The 15,912-nt window shown below is 43.0% G+C and overlaps 1 protein-coding gene across 1 annotated transcript in view; it reads right to left on the minus strand.

Annotated features, from left to right (window-relative positions):
* LOC106613573 (calcium/calmodulin-dependent protein kinase type IV) overlaps positions 1-15,912 on the minus strand; it is a 32,588-nt gene that overhangs the window by 3,413 nt on the left and 13,263 nt on the right. The window contains exons 6-10 of the mRNA XM_014215975.3: positions 5,355-5,445; positions 4,710-4,784; positions 1,717-1,792; positions 1,320-1,446; positions 389-541 (exon numbers count right to left, since the gene is read on the minus strand). Of these exons, the coding sequence (XP_014071450.1) occupies positions 389-541; positions 1,320-1,446; positions 1,717-1,792; positions 4,710-4,784; positions 5,355-5,445 (522 nt within the window). The remainder of the gene's footprint in view (positions 1-388; positions 542-1,319; positions 1,447-1,716; positions 1,793-4,709; positions 4,785-5,354; positions 5,446-15,912) is intronic.

Here is a 15,912-nt window from a genome sequence, read left to right on the forward strand (position 1 = left end):
TTATTGCAATGTAATATTGGCAATAGAGAAGACAATTCCTTGAGGCATAGATCCCAATCAAGACGGTGGTAGTGACACAAGCTTACATTTCCAGAGACGATCAGAGCAACATCCAACCATTCAAACTGCGATGTTTGTTGTTGCCTATTGTCGTCTGACATGGTAAATTACTTTTCTTTATTAAAAATATTTTTCCCTTCAAATTAATGGAACAGCTGGGACGGGATCTACATTAGCTTTTATGCTAATTGATACGTTGTAATATTTTTAGCATAGGTTTGTCAATGATGATTCTAGCAGTGCTTTCGCTTCCATAAAAAAAAAGAACGCGCATTTACTTGATTCTACATTTCCCTATTTGGGACCCAACATTAATCCCATTGCTCACCTTGAGTTTGCGCCGGGCGTTGAACTCCTGTAGCTTCCTTTGAGTGGTGTCCATGTGGGAGAAGCGGGCAGCCTTGCCCAAAACCCATGGGTGCTCCAGGGCCTCCTTCACCGTCAGCCTCTTGTGATGGTCCTGCACTATCAGCTTACTGACCTAAGGGGGACAGGAAATGGAACAGGTTGTTATTAAACATTATTCAAAACCAGGGGTACATGAATATGCATAACCATGCTAATAGAGAGTATAACCAGATTTGCTTGAATCTGTCCCTGGGCAAGTTTTTTTACAGAGAAACAGGGAAGATTATTTTTAATTGGGAGTTTATGATTTTTTTAATTCATCGAAGTGAAATAGTTGTGAAATATTAAACTGAATATAGTGCAGCGGTCGGCAAACACGCGACCCGCGGGACGTTTTTTTGGTGAGAAATTATTATTTTCAAATAAAATATTTTGGGGGCTTAGTTGTTGTCAATTTGCACTGTACAAATGATTAGAATTATGTTTCGGCCCCCAACCATCCGCTCTGACCAAAATTGTCCCTCGGCTGAATCTAGTTGCCTACCCCTGAGAATGGGTGTAAGGCAACATATGCTCAGCAGTAATGCATTTTCTGCCATATGGGTTTTTCCCTGGCCCTGATGAAACCCGAGACAAATTGCATTCTCCTAAAATAAAGGGTAACATACATTTTCCTAAATTTAACAAACCAATATATTGTATTAGTCAAACCAGTTGTGTAAAACATGTATTAAGGGCCTGCAATCAAATAAAAAGAACAGACGTTGTGCATATACAGTATTTACATAATTCAAACATTAACAAAGAAAAAAAGAAAGTTAATTAGCAATTTATGTGAACACCTTCAAACACTGCACACTGTTATTCATAATAAAAGCCTCTGGAGTGCAATGCTTAGGTGCGAAACTCACCAAGTCCTTAGCATTGAGGGAGACCTCATCCCACCAGGGGGAGACAAACTCATAGTCGCAGTTGAGGATGCGGCTATACATATACTGGTCTCCCCTCGGATCGAAGAAGGGTTCAAACCCACACAGCCTGAGGGGAAAGGCAACATTTCCCTCTGATTATTTGTTTTGCCACTTTCACTACTTGTTTTAAAGACATACGGGATCTTTTCAGATCAGACCCCCCCTCTAATAGACTTGCAACGGCTTACTAAATCGGAAATCCATATGACACGAGGAAAGGGCGAGATTAGCTGCGATACCGTCATGAGAGGGCTTCAAATTGCCAGCTACCCACTCTGAGTACATGCAGATCTTGGGACAGATTTTAAAGTATTTTGTTTTTATTATTTTTACTCACAAGATGTACAGGATGACTCCCACAGACCACATGTCCACTTCAGGACCATAGGCATTGCCTCGGAGGATCTCTGGAGCTACAGGGGAGAGAGTGAGTTATGGAGAGAGGGAGGGATGAAGGGCCAGCTGTCAGCTCCCACACAGGACACTTCATTTTGACTCATATCAGTCCCTCGAAAACACTATGTACTATCAATGTAATTTCTGTTAATGCTGTACTCTATAATCTCCATTAAAGCATGCACTACAGTATATCTGTCAATAAAACTTAAACACACTAATATATATATATATATATTTATTATTATTATTTTTTTAATTTATTTATTTGTTTTGTGGTTGAGGATTTATTTGACTGATAGCGATCCCACAATGTATGTAATATATCTACAGTGCTTTCAGGAAATATTCATACCCCTTGAATTCCACATTTTGTTGTGTTACAACCTGAATTCAAAATGGATTAAATATATTTTTCTCACACACCTATTTGTACACAATACCCCATAATGACAAAGTGAAAACATGTTTTTAGACATTTTTGCTAATTTATTGAAAATGAAATACGTAAGTATCTCATTTATGTAAGTATTCACACCCCTGAGCCAATACTTTGTAGCAGCACCTTTGGCAGTGATTACAGCTGTGAGTCTTTCTGGTTAAGTCTCTAAGAGCTTTGCACACCTGGATTTTTTTTACCCATCTACCAATAGGTGCTTTTCTGATTTTAGCATTAAGGCCTGCAGTTTGAACAAGACTTTAGAGACTTACCCAGAAAGACTCACAGCTGTAATCGCTGCCAAAGGTGATTCTAACGTATTCACTCAGGGGGTTGAATACTTATTTAATCAACAAAAAATTACAATTAAATCAACTTTAATCTTTAACTTTAATTTAATTGTAAGACAACAAAATGTGGAAAAAGCCAAGGGGTGTGAATACTTTAAGGCACTGTATATAATATTGTAATGAAACAGGCAGGGAGTGTAGCGCAAACCCTCAACCTTCTGGCCCGAAGCCCTGTGCCATTGACTTGTGCCACGACGGTATGCCTAAATTTGCCTAAAATGACTACCGCCCCATAGCACTCACGTCTGTAGCCATGAAATGCTTTGAAAGGCTGGTCATGGCTCGTATCAACACCATAATCCCAGAATCCCTGTACCCACTCCAATTCACATACCGCCCCAACATATCCACAGATGACGGAATCTCTATTGCACTCATCACTACCCTTGCCCACCTTGACAAAAGGAATACTTACATGAGAATGCTGTTCATTGACTACAGCTCAGCGTTCAACACCATAGTGCCCTCCAAGCTCATCACTAAGCTAAGGACCCTGGGACTAAACACCTCCTTCTGCAACTGGATCCTAGACTTCCTGACGGGCCGCTCCCAGGTGGTGAGGATATATCCACCACGCTGACCCTCAACACGGGGCCCCTCAGGGGTGCATGCTTAGTCCCCTCTTGTACTCCCTGTTCACCCACGACTGCGTGGCCACGCACAACTTCAACCCCATCATTAAGTTTGCCAACGACACCACGGTGGTAGGCCTGATCACCAACAACAGTGAAGGAGAAGGTCCGAGACCTGGCAGTGTGATGCAAGGACAACAACCTCTCCCTCAACATGAGTAAAACAAAGGAGCTGATCGTGGACTACAGTAAAAGGAGGGCTGTGCATGCCCCCATTCACGTGGGCTGTGGTGGAGCGGGTTGAGAGCTTCAAGTTCCTTGGTGTCCACATCACTAAGGACCTATCATGGTCCAAACACACCAACATAGTCGTGGAGAGGGCCCAACAACGCCAATTCCCCCTCAGGAGGCTGAAAAGATTTGGCATGGGACCTCAGATCTTCAGATTTGGCATGGGACCTCAGATCTTCAGATTTGGCATGGGACCTCTGCACCATCGAGAGCATCCTGACTGGTTGCATCACCGCTTGGTATGGCAACTGCTCGGCATCCGACAGCAAGGCACTACAGACTGTAGTGCGCACCGCCCAGTACGTCACTGGGGCTAAGGTTCTTGCCATCCAGGACCTCTATACCAGACGGTGTAGACTCCATCCACCCAAGTCATAGACTGTTTTTTTCTGCTACTGCATGGCAAGCGGTAACGGAGTGCCAAGTCACGGGCCAAAAGGCTCCTTAACAGCTTCTACCCCCAAGCCATTAGACTGCTGAACAGTCTACCAGGAGTATTTACATTGCCCCCCTTATTTTATTCTTATTTATCTATTATTATTTTTTGTACTGACTCTCTTGCACTGGCTCGATGTACACTCACTGGACTAACTACACACTTACAAATACTACACTGACACTCCACCATAGACACACACACGATCACAGACAAAACTCACACATGCATATTGATACCACAAATTCACACACACACGTTCACATTCCTTCACCCTCTTCACATACGTTACTGCTACTCTCTGTGTATTATCTATGCATAATCACTTAACCCCTACCTACATGTACAAATTATCTCAATTATCTTGACTAAACCGTACCCCCGCACATTGACTCGGTACCGGTACCACTTGTATATAGCCTCGTTATTGTTATTTTGTGTTACTATTTTTCCTTTCGTTTTTTTTTAAAAACTCTGTATTGTTGGTTAAGGGCTCGTAAGTAAGCATTTCACCTGCTGTATTCGGCGCATGTGACAAATAAAATTTGATTCGAAGTGGCAGAGTCGATATCCGTACTTATAAACCAGGGTCGCTACAATATATATAATATTTCCTAGCCAAACCCGGATTTCCCCTTTTAAAGTCTCACTCTGTAGTTTCCATTTCCTTTCATTAGTGTCACCTTACAATTTGTTTTGTTATGGCTCAATGGTAAGCACCGAACAATAACCAGTATGGTAGTGTGACTCATCTCTAGCACACAACACAGTACACAACAACAGACTAGGACGAGCCTGATCCTACAATTGTATTCTCATTAGGATAACTGTTAATCCATAACTCACCGCAGTATCCAGGTGTGCCACACACCGTCTTCATGGTCACTTGTTCATCTATTATCTTCGAGAGGCCAAAGTCAGCTGTGAAGATCAGATAATGGTTTAGTCTCATTGGCCTTATCGTCTTTTATTGTGTATCATTCATGTACTGTATGCCACAGAGGAAAAATTGATCTATACAAGACCACTACTGTGAATTATGGGCAGGAGTTACAAAAGAAAACAAAGTAACATATGGCATATCACAGTAATGTCTGGTCCTGTTTGGCCCAGTTGGTAGAGCATGGTGCTTGCAACATCAGGATTTAGGGTTCGATTCCCGCTGTGGCCACCCATACAAAACAATGTATGCATGCACTACCGGAAGTCACTTTGGATAAAAGTGTCTGCTAAATGTCATATACACTGTATTTTTATTATTATATTAAAGTCCAGATCCCAGACGAGGCCATATTCCTGCAAGAACTCCTACTAGTAATATTTTCTCATCTAAATATGAGAATAATTAAATAAATAAAACATTTGGCATTTTCATATTTGACCAAACGGTGGCACTCCCGTCAGTGCCACCACCTATTTAGCTAGGAAATTGTCCGTTTATCAAGGAAGGTGTCAGTTCTGTAGCCTTAGTCTACAAGTACATGTGGTTACCTATCTTAAGCCGGGCGTCCAAGGAGAGGTCAGCGTAGAGAAGGTTTTCCGGTTTCAGGTCACGATGCACCACCCCATTCTCATGTAAATACTGTGACACAAACACAAAAGAACAAAACAGTTGCAACCTTAGTTGAATCCACTGACTGTAAATAGCCCTGAATAAGAGCGTCTGTTAAATGACCAAAATGTAAAATGAAGTGCGTCGCTGGAGCATGTGTCGATACCGAAAGGATCGAAAGAAAGGGAGCGCTGCGCTCAGATCAGCTTTCTCCATTCAAATCTTTCCTTAACATTATAATTATTTCACAATACTGATGAAGGTTCAGCTCCTAGCGAGATATTACCACCTACGGCTGCAAATATTGAAGCGACTTATTGACTCTTTCCTGAACCAGTGTTTGTACATTAGAGATCTCTCTGACGGCCAGAAAGCTCAGATTCAAACTCCCATTCACCCAGAGGTGGCACCACAGAACACAGTGGCTTGGTGGAAAAAAACTATTCTGGGGCCCGTAGATTTTCCTGATCGTGTAACCTAACCTGGTAAAACTGTAGACCTTATACAGTATGATGTGATTAATCAAAAAGGATGCAGAGAGAAAAATAATATAAAGATAAGAACACAAGGAAAAAATACACAATGAGTAACAATAACGTGGCTATATACAGGGGGTACCAGTACCAAGCTGAAGTGCAGGGGTACGAGGTAATTGAGGTAGAAATGTATAAAGTGAGTAAACAACAGGATAGATAATAAACAGTAGCGTATGTGATGGGTGAAAAGAGCTGGTGCAAGAAAAGGGTTTACGCAGATAGTCTGGGTAGCTATTTGGTTAACACTTGAACTAACTATTTATCAGTATTATGGCTTGGGGATAGAAGGTGCTCAGGGTCCTGTTGGTTCCAGACTTGGTGCATCGGTACCGCTTGCTGTGCAGCAGAAGACAGAACAGTCTGTGACTTGACTGGCTGGAGTCTGACAATTTGTAAGGCCTTCCTCTGACACCGCCTGGTATAGAAGTCCTCTAGCTACACAGGTGACATGCTGGTATTGAGGTAAGATGCATTTCACTTTCCCTGCATTAAAATCACGGGGCACTAGCAGCGCCACCTCTGGATGTGCATTTTCTTGTTTGCTTATGGCCCTATGCAACTCTCTTGGTAAATAGCATGTTCTGCAGCTTATCATGATGTATTCTAACTCAGGGTAGCAAAATCTCAAGACTTTCTTAACATTACAGATCGCGCACCAGCTGTTGTTAACAAAGAGGCACACACCTCCCCCCTTAACATTACTCTAAGCTGCCGTTCGGTCTTGCCGATGCATAGAAAAACCAGCTAGATGTATATTTTCCATGTCCTTGTTCAGCCACGACTCCGAGAAACGTAGGATATTAAAGTTCTTCGGGTCCCGTTGATAGGATAGTCTCGAACGGAGCTCATCCAGTTTGTTCTCTAGTGACTGTACTGTATGTTCAGCAATAGAACGGAGGGTAGAGGTGGTTTATTTACCCACCGACGTAGTCTCGTCAGGGTGCCCTCCGTTTTGCCTATTTTTCGCCATTTCTTCCTCTTTCGAGTCCCGGGGATTAGGGCCTGTTCCGCAATGAGCAGTACGTCCCGAGCTGCCCACTCGTTTTAGTGGAAATCGAGTTTAGTGATCGCTGTTCTGATGTCCAGGTGCTCCGTTCTGTCATAGGAAATGATGGCGGAAATATGATGTACAAGCTAAGAGCGGCGTTAAAAAAACAAAACACACAAAACAGCAGAATTGGTAAGATGGCAGCTATCCACTGCAGCGCCGTCGTCATAAAAACCACAGATACTTCTTCAATAAACTAAATCACCAATTTGGCACATCACTGTGCACATGTTAGGCTATACACATCATGAAATGTATTGAGACAAATTACAGACAGTAACCTACAAGAAGAGAAATAGAAGTAAATTGATTGAAAGTGAAATATATTTCAATATGATTGAAATAGGCCTATAGCGGGCCTCCCGAGTGTCGCAGCAGTCTAAGGCACTGCATCGCAGTGCTAGAGGCGTCACTACAGACCTGGGTTCGATCCCAGGCTGTATCACAACCGGCCGTGCTTGGGAGTCCCATAGGGTGTCGCGCAATTGGCCCAGCATTGTCCGGGTTAGGGGAGGGTTTGGCCGGGGGGGCTTCACTTGGCTCATCACGCTCTAGCGACTCCTTGTGGCGGGCCGGGCGCCTGCAGTCTGATCTCGGTCGTCAGTTGAACAGTGTTTCTATATTGGTGCGGATGGCTTCTGGGTTAAGCGGGTGGGTGTTAAGAAGCGCAGGTTTGGTGGGTCATGTTTTGGAGGACGGATGACTCGACCTTCGCCTCCCGAGCGCTTTGGGGAGTTGCTGCAAAGAGATCAAAATTGGAAGGAATAAATAAATAAAAATAGGCCTATACCCTACTGTTTATATTTCAAGTCAACTCGGTTTTTATTTAAAGCATATTTTTAAATGTCGCTTGTTTGTATCAATTGCAAAGACATTAGCAACTTTGTATTCATAGTCATATTTTGTTCTGAAGTTATCAGCGTCACAGAACGATTGATAAACCATGTGAATATATTTAGCGGAGATCTTCTGTGTATGAAGTTACGTGGGAGGGCATAAAAAAGCATCTAACGACACACTTAGCTGTTCAATAAGTGGTCTGAGGCAGGCGTTAGATTACGAGCGTTATCAAGTGCAGCGTTAATAACGATGGTTTTGGGAAACCGCTCTAAGATTTAACGATGCTCCTACGAAGGTTCTAACAATGAACGTAGCCTTAAGATGCTTTTGGGAAACCGGGCCCTGTACTGTTGTCAAACCTGACCTGGTCCCCGTTTCCCAAAAGCATCTCAAGGCTAAGTTTTTTGCTGTTGTAATTATCTCTTTATTCAAATGTCCTTTTTTTTCTTTGATCGGGGTTTACACCGACAACAAAAGAAGCTCACCACACAGAGTACAGGGAGTTCAAGTGTTTTTACGATGTATCTTTCCTAAAAATACAGTAAAAAAAAAAAGAACATAAAATTCAAAGACGGCAGTATCATTTATATTGGCCATTTATGGGCGGTGTTCTGTTCTGCCTGCGGCTATGGAACCCTGACCTGTTCACCGGACGTGCTTGTTGCACCCTCGACAACTACTATGATTATTATTATTTGACCATGCTGGTCATTTATGAACATTTTAACATCTTGACCATGTTCTGTTATAATATCCACCCTGCACAGCCAGAAGAGGACTGGCCACCCCTCATAGCCTGGTTCCTCTCTAGGTTTCTTCCTAGGTTTTTGGCCTTTCTAGGGAGTTTTTCCTAGGGAGTTTTTCCTAGCCACCGTGCTTCTTTCACATGCATTGCTTGCTGTTTGGGGTTTTAGGCTGGGTTTCTGTACAGCACTTTGAGATATCAGCTGATGTACGAAGGGCTATATAAATACATTTGATTTGATTTGATTCTACATAATGGAGACCATGTTTTCCAGAACTTTTCAGTCCACGGGTCAAAAGTGAGTTTTTCTAGGGGAAGAATAGCAGAAGCCTGGAGAGAGCCACATCCTCGCAGACGGTATTTCTGGTGTGGAACTCAACAGCAAAATTCATTTTGGGGCTAAATAGACAAGAGTATTAAACAGAAGTTCAGATTCAGGCTCAAATACAATGTCACAGTCAAAATAAAGTAGGTATAGGTTCGGTGAAAGAGCAAATTATCTAACATCTTCTGAATGAACCTCATTCCAATAAGACTGGATTCTATTACAGTCACAAAATACGTGCATATAGGTGCCAGTTGCTTGTTGACAGTTGAAACATAAATGTGACGCATTGGGCAGCATTCTGTGAAAGTCGAACATGTCTAAGTTCATCGTTTAGTGCATTTTTATTGGATAAGTATTAGAATAAGCCGCCTCGATATTTGCTGCCGCGGGTGGTCATTTCTTTCTAGGAGCTGATCCATCGTCAGTATTGTGAAATAATTTGAATGTTAAGGTACGGTTTAAATGGAGAAAGCTGATCCGACAGCAGTGCTCCCTTTCTTTCCATCCTGTCAATATCGACACATGCTCCAACAATGCCCTCTGCGACTGTTCTCTCTGCGTGGTGTTTTGGGAAACGCATGCTACATCTTCTGCTGTTATAGGAAAGATGCATCGTTAAAACACTTGTAAGCCTAAGTTCCATCTCTATCAGGAAACCGGACCCTGATCAGTTCAAATGCAAGCCGGTGTGGCACTTGTTTCAAAATGAGTTTGAAATGACGTTATGAAATTCCAAATCAACAATTTTTAAAAAAATGGTCTTTTTTCATTAGCATTTTAGTTTATATTTATTTTTGTCTTTCAAAATGGGGTCCTTCCCACCTTTTCGGTCATGTATTACAATATGTGAGATCCTAAGCGTTCACCATCTCTGACCCTCCCTCACGGTACAGGCCAGCAGAGTTCAGGGACATTGATTACTGTTTGACCGAGCCAAGCCTGGACTGATTGTAAATCAATAGTAATCATCTGACAGAAATATGATACTGGATCAATACTCAAGGATACAACATGATTTATCTCTGAATGAGTCACGATTCAATAGTGTTTAGGTTGGAGCCAAAGCCTGCCCCCACACCGGTCCTTTACAAATAAGATTGGACAGCCTTGCTGTAAATGTTATAAATGTATTGCTATAGCCCTACCCAGCAGCATGCTACCCTGCATCCCACTGCTGGCTTGTCTCTGAAGCTACACAGGGTCGATCCTGGTCAGTCCCTGGATGGTAGATCAGATGCTGCTGGAAGTGGTGTTGGATGTCCAGTAGTCATTCTCCCCTCTGTTCTAAGGAGATCCCAGGGCAGTGAAGGGGATATTGCCCTGCATAGGTTTTTTTCTTTCGGATGGGATGTTACAACTGGTATCCTGACTCACTAAAGATCCCATGACACTTATCGTAAGAGTAGGGGTGTTAACCCCGATGTCCTGGATAAATTCCCAATCTGGACTTCTTACCATCATGGCCACCTAATCATGCCCAGCTTCCAATTGGCTTAATCCTCGCCCCTGTAACTCTTCCCCAGGTCGTTGCTGTAAAATATAATATGTTCTCAGTTATCTTACCTGGTAAAATAATGGTCAGTAAATAAATAATACAATACCGGCCTATGTATTGTCATAGCCCTAGTAACCAAGGGCTCCCCAACCCAGAAGCTGCCACAGTTACGAAGCTGGAAATTGAGTTCTGTCACCTTTAGATATGCAGTCAGTGGTAGTTAAGTACAAAAAAAGCTCAACGTCCCATGACAGTTTGTCCATTTTAAGCACACTTTTACCACAAGAACAAATCCGTTTATGTTAAAGTCAATGATCACAACTGTGTGGACTAGATGACAGATCTGTACAGGCGTTGACACTTGAAGAACAGAGAGAATGTCAGAGGCAGCAGAGCAGCCTAAAAATAATTTGGGATTTTGGCAGTGAAGCCCTTTAAAGTATATACAGTACTTCCCCAGAGTCAGATGAACTCATGGATACCACTTTTATCACTGTGAGACCTGAGGGATACAGCCCAATCAGGGCTTCACTTGGCAGGATTAATTGAAACTCTAAATGAGCAGCCCCTGATCTAAAATTGACTTAACAGATGGGGCCCATTGCTGCAGTAGCTCAGAGGCTCTATGACTGCTCTCACCATCCTATTACTCAAGAGTCAAGAGAGTTCCGACTCTGACTACCGGATCGGTTGCCGTGTTGTAACGTTACCATGAAAGCATCAAGTGAAAATAAAAGGAAACATTGCCCTTAAATGGTGTAACTATGAAAATAATGTGTTCAAGAGCAACTGAATGGGCGGCAGGTAGCGTAGTGGTTAGAGCATTGGGCCTGTAACCAAAAGGTTGTAAGATCGAATCCCCGAGCTGACGAGGCACAAATCTGTCGTTTCTGCCCCTGAACAAGGCAGCTTAACCCACTGTTCCTAGGCCGTCATTGAGAATTTGTTCTTAACTGACTTGCCTAGTTAAATACAGGTTAAATAAAGAGCAACTGAAGGCAATAAACAACTTATCTGGTTGAAAACGGCCTATTTCACTTCCTCAAAATCCCCATAACAAGAAATCTGTCATTCATTTTGTCCAAGGATGTTTAATTTTACACATCACTAAGGTGTTCGGGGCAGTATTTCTCAAGTTCCAAAAATTGTGACGCGTTGTATTACATTATGTAAACAGTCAGAGCTGCTGGGCAGGTTTGTCTCACTGTCTCTGCTATTGGATAGAGAGCAATCACCTCAGCTGACTAACCCATGTTATTGGGCAAATGGTCAAATCAAAACCCAACCTTCATTTACTCGGTGCAACGCACTGATGTTCCAAACTCAGTTTTAGACGAGACTGACTTTATGACCCAAATGATCCTATTTACACTTTGTAGTCAATTCTGACACTAGAATAACAGTTTCTGACTCATGTCGATGCCACATAGTCCGTTTTCAAAGGGAATCGTTGCCTTTTAAAGGCAGTTGCTCTTCAAGGCAGCAGGTATGGGTGTAGCTGGCTGGTGTGTTTACGGACATATTCAATCAATCCTTATCCCAGTCTGCTCTCCCCACATGCTTCAAGAGGGCCACCATTGTTCCTGTTCCCAAGAAAGCTAAGGTAACTGAGCTAAATGACTATCGCCCCGTAGCACTCACTTCTGTCATCATGAAGTGCTTTGAGAGACTAGTCAAGGACCATATCACCTCCACCCTACCTGACATCCTAGACCCACTCCAATTTGCTTACCGCCCCAATAGGTCCACAGACAATGCAATCACACTGCCCTAACCCATCTGGACAAGAGGAATACCTATGTGAGAATGGTGTTCATCAACTACAGCTCAGCATTTAACACCATAGTACCCTCCAAACTCGTCATTAAGCTCGAGACCCTGGGTCTCGACCCCGCCCTGTGCAACTGGGTCCTGGACTTCCTGACAGGCCGCTCCCAAGTGGTGAGGGTAGGAAACAACATCTCCACCCCGCTGATCCTCAACACTGGGGCCCGAAAAGGATGCGTTCTCAGCCCTCTCCTGCACTCTCTGTTCACCCATGACTGCGTGGCCATGTACGCCTCCAACTCAATCATCAAGTTTGCAGACAGTGGTAGGGTTGATTACCAACAACGACGAGACGGCCTACAGGGAGGAGGTGAGGGCTCTCGGAGTGTGGTGTCAGGAAAATAACTTCACACTCAATGTCAACGAAACAAAGGAGATGATCGTGGACTTCAGGAAACAGCAGAGGGAGCAGCCCCCTATCCACATCGACAGGACAGTAGTGGAGAAGGTGGAAAGTTTTAAGTTCCTCGGCGTACACATCACAGACAAACTGAAATGGTCCACCCACACAGACAGCGTGGTGAAGGTGGCGCAGCAGTGCCTCTTCGACCTCAGGAGGCTGAAGAAATTCGGCTTGTCACCAAAAACTTTTAAAGATGCACAATCGAGAGCATCCTGTCGGGCTTTATCACCGCCTGGTACGGCAACTACTCCGCCCACAACCGTAAGGCTCTCCAGAGGGTAGTGAGGTCTGCACAACAAATCACCGGGGGCAAACTACCTGCCCTCCAAGACACTTACACCACCCGATGTCACAGGAAGGCCAAAAAGATCATCAAGGAGAACAACGACCCGAGCCACTGCCTGTTCACATCGCTATCATCCAGAAGGCGAGGTCAGTACAGGTGCATCAAAGCAGGGACCGATAGACTGAAACAGCTTCTATCTCAAGGCCATCAGACTGTTAAACAGCCACCACTAACATTGAGTGACTGCTGCCAACATACTGAGTCATCTTTAGCCACTTTAATGATAAAAAATTGGATGTAATACATTTATCACTAGCCACTTTAAACAATGCCACTTTATATAATGTTTACATACCCTACTCATCTCATATGTATATACTGTACTCTATACCATCTACTGCATCTCGCCTATGCCGTTCGGCCATCGCTCATCCATATATTTTTATGTACATATTCTTATTCATTCCTTTACACTTGTGTGTATAAGATAGTTGTTGTGAAATTGTTAGATTACTTGTTAGATACAGTGAGGGAAAAAAGTATTTGATCCCCTGCTGATTTTGTACGTTTGCCCACTGACAAAGAAAAGATCAGTCTATAATTTTAATGGTAGGTTTATTTGAACAGTGAGAGACAGAATAACAACAAAAAAATCCAGAAAAACGCATGTCAAAAATGATGTAAATTGATTTGCATTTTAATGAGGGAAATAAGTATTTGACCCCCTCTCAATCAGAAAGATTTCTGGCTCCCAGGTGTCTTTTATACAGGTAACGAGCTGAGATTAGGAGCACACTCTTAAAGGGAGTGCTCCTAATCTCAGTTTGTTACCTATATAAGAGACACCTGTCCACAGAAGCAATCAATCAATCAGATTCCAAACTCTCCACCATGGCCAAGACCAAAGAGCTCTCCAAGGATGTCAGGGACAAGATTGTAGATCTACACAAGACTGGAATGGGCTACAAGACCATCGCCAAACAGCTTGGTGAGAAGGTGACAACAGTTGGTGCGATTATTCGCAAATGGAAGAAACACAAAAGAACTGTCAATCTCCCTCGGCCTGGGGCTCCATGCAAGATCTCACCTCGTGGAGTTGCAATGATCATGAGAATGGTGAGGAATCAGCCCTGAACTACACTGGAGGATCTTGCCAATGATCTCAAGGCAGCTGGAACCATAGTCACCAAGAAAACATTTGGTAACACACTACGCCGTGAAGGACTGAAATCCTGCAGCGCCTGCAAGGTCCCCCTGCTCAAGAAAGCACATATACATGCCCGTCTGAAGTTTGCCAATGAACATCTGAATGACTCAGAGGACAACTGGGTGAAAGTGTTGTGGTCAGATGAGACCAAAATGGAGCTCTTTGGCATCAACTCAACTCGCCATGTTTGGAGGAGGAGGAATGCTGCCTATGACCCCAAGAACACCATCTCCACCGTCAAACATGGAGGTGGAAACATTATGCTTTGGGGGTGTTTTTCTGCTAAGGGGACAGGACAACTTCACAGCATCAAAGAGACGATGGATGGGGCTATGTACCGTCAAATCTTGGGTGAGAACCTCCTTCCCTTAGCCAGGGCATTGAAAATGGGTCGTGGATGGGTATTCCAGCATGACAATGACCCAAAACACACGGCCAAGGCAACAAAGGAGTGGCTCAAGAAGAAGCACATTAAGGTCCTGGAGTGGCCTAGCCAGTCTCCAGACCTTAATCCCATAGAAAATCTGTGGAGGGAGCTGAAGGTTCGAGTTGCCAAACGTCAGCCTCGAAACCTTAATGACTTGGAGAAGATCTGCAAAGAGGAGTGGGACAAAATCCCTCCTGAGATGTGTGCAAACCTGGTGGCCAACTACAAGAAACGTCTGACCTCTGTGATTGCCCACAAGGGTTTTGCCACCAAGTATTAAATCATGTTTTGCAGAGGGGTCAAATACTTATTTCCCTCATGCATGGTTGAAACTAGAAGCACAAGCATTTCGCTACACTCGCATTAACATCTGCTAACCATGTGTATGTGCAAATAAAATTTGATTTGATTTGTTTCCATTGGAACTTCAGTATTTTTGTTGGATTATTAACAGGGTTGGGTAGGTTACTTTCTAAATGTAATCCGTTGCTGTTACCTGTCCAAAATTGTAATCAGTAATGTAAGTTTTGGATTACCTAAACTCAGTAACATAATCTGATTACATTCAGTTAATTTTTTATTACTTTTCGATTACTTTCCCCTTAAAAGGCATTAGACTAATTAGCAGCAGTTGCAAGAGCGCATTTTTCACTGGCTGTCCACTGGTTTCAAAAACAATGATTGATAGGCAATGATTGATAGAATACAACCATTATTGGGTTGAAATACACATTTAGATTTGTGAACAGCCATCCACAACAACCACAATCCGTAAGGCGCTAATAGCTAAATGAGAGAGCAGCAGTGTTATTTACATCAATGCGCTATGTAGATATATCAATAATAAGCGATATCCGTATCACCGTAGACTACAACACTGCTGTCATCCTTACCGCCAAGCATTTATTCAAGATGGATAATCTTTGGATGCCGACAGCAGTCGTACCATTGGAAGACATAGCTTGGACTATAGCGTAAAAAAGCCGATTTAGCAAACCTCCTTTCTGAATTTGAAGTAATCATCTAGTTTTTCAAAAGTATCTGTAATCTGATTACAATATTTTTGCTGGTAACGTAACGGATTACAGTTACCATTTTACTTTGTAATCCCTTACACGTATTGGATTACATGTAATCCGCTACTCCCCAACCCTGATTATTATTAATGAATTTATTGACTTGAATTATTTTCCATTGGATTACACATTTCCTTGGACTTGCACTTCAGGTAGAACTAAGGTTGTCCGTTATTTAGATGTAGCTCTCTGCAGTGTTGACCCTGACAGGTCTCTTCATTTGTTGATGATTGAATTAGGCTTTAGTTCCTTATGTTGAACCCCCATGACAGAGGCGTA

Source organism: Salmo salar, chromosome 10 (assembly GCF_965601325.2).
Source record: "Salmo salar chromosome 10, fSalSal1, whole genome shotgun sequence".
In the NCBI taxonomy this organism is placed as follows: domain Eukaryota; kingdom Metazoa; phylum Chordata; class Actinopteri; order Salmoniformes; family Salmonidae; genus Salmo; species Salmo salar.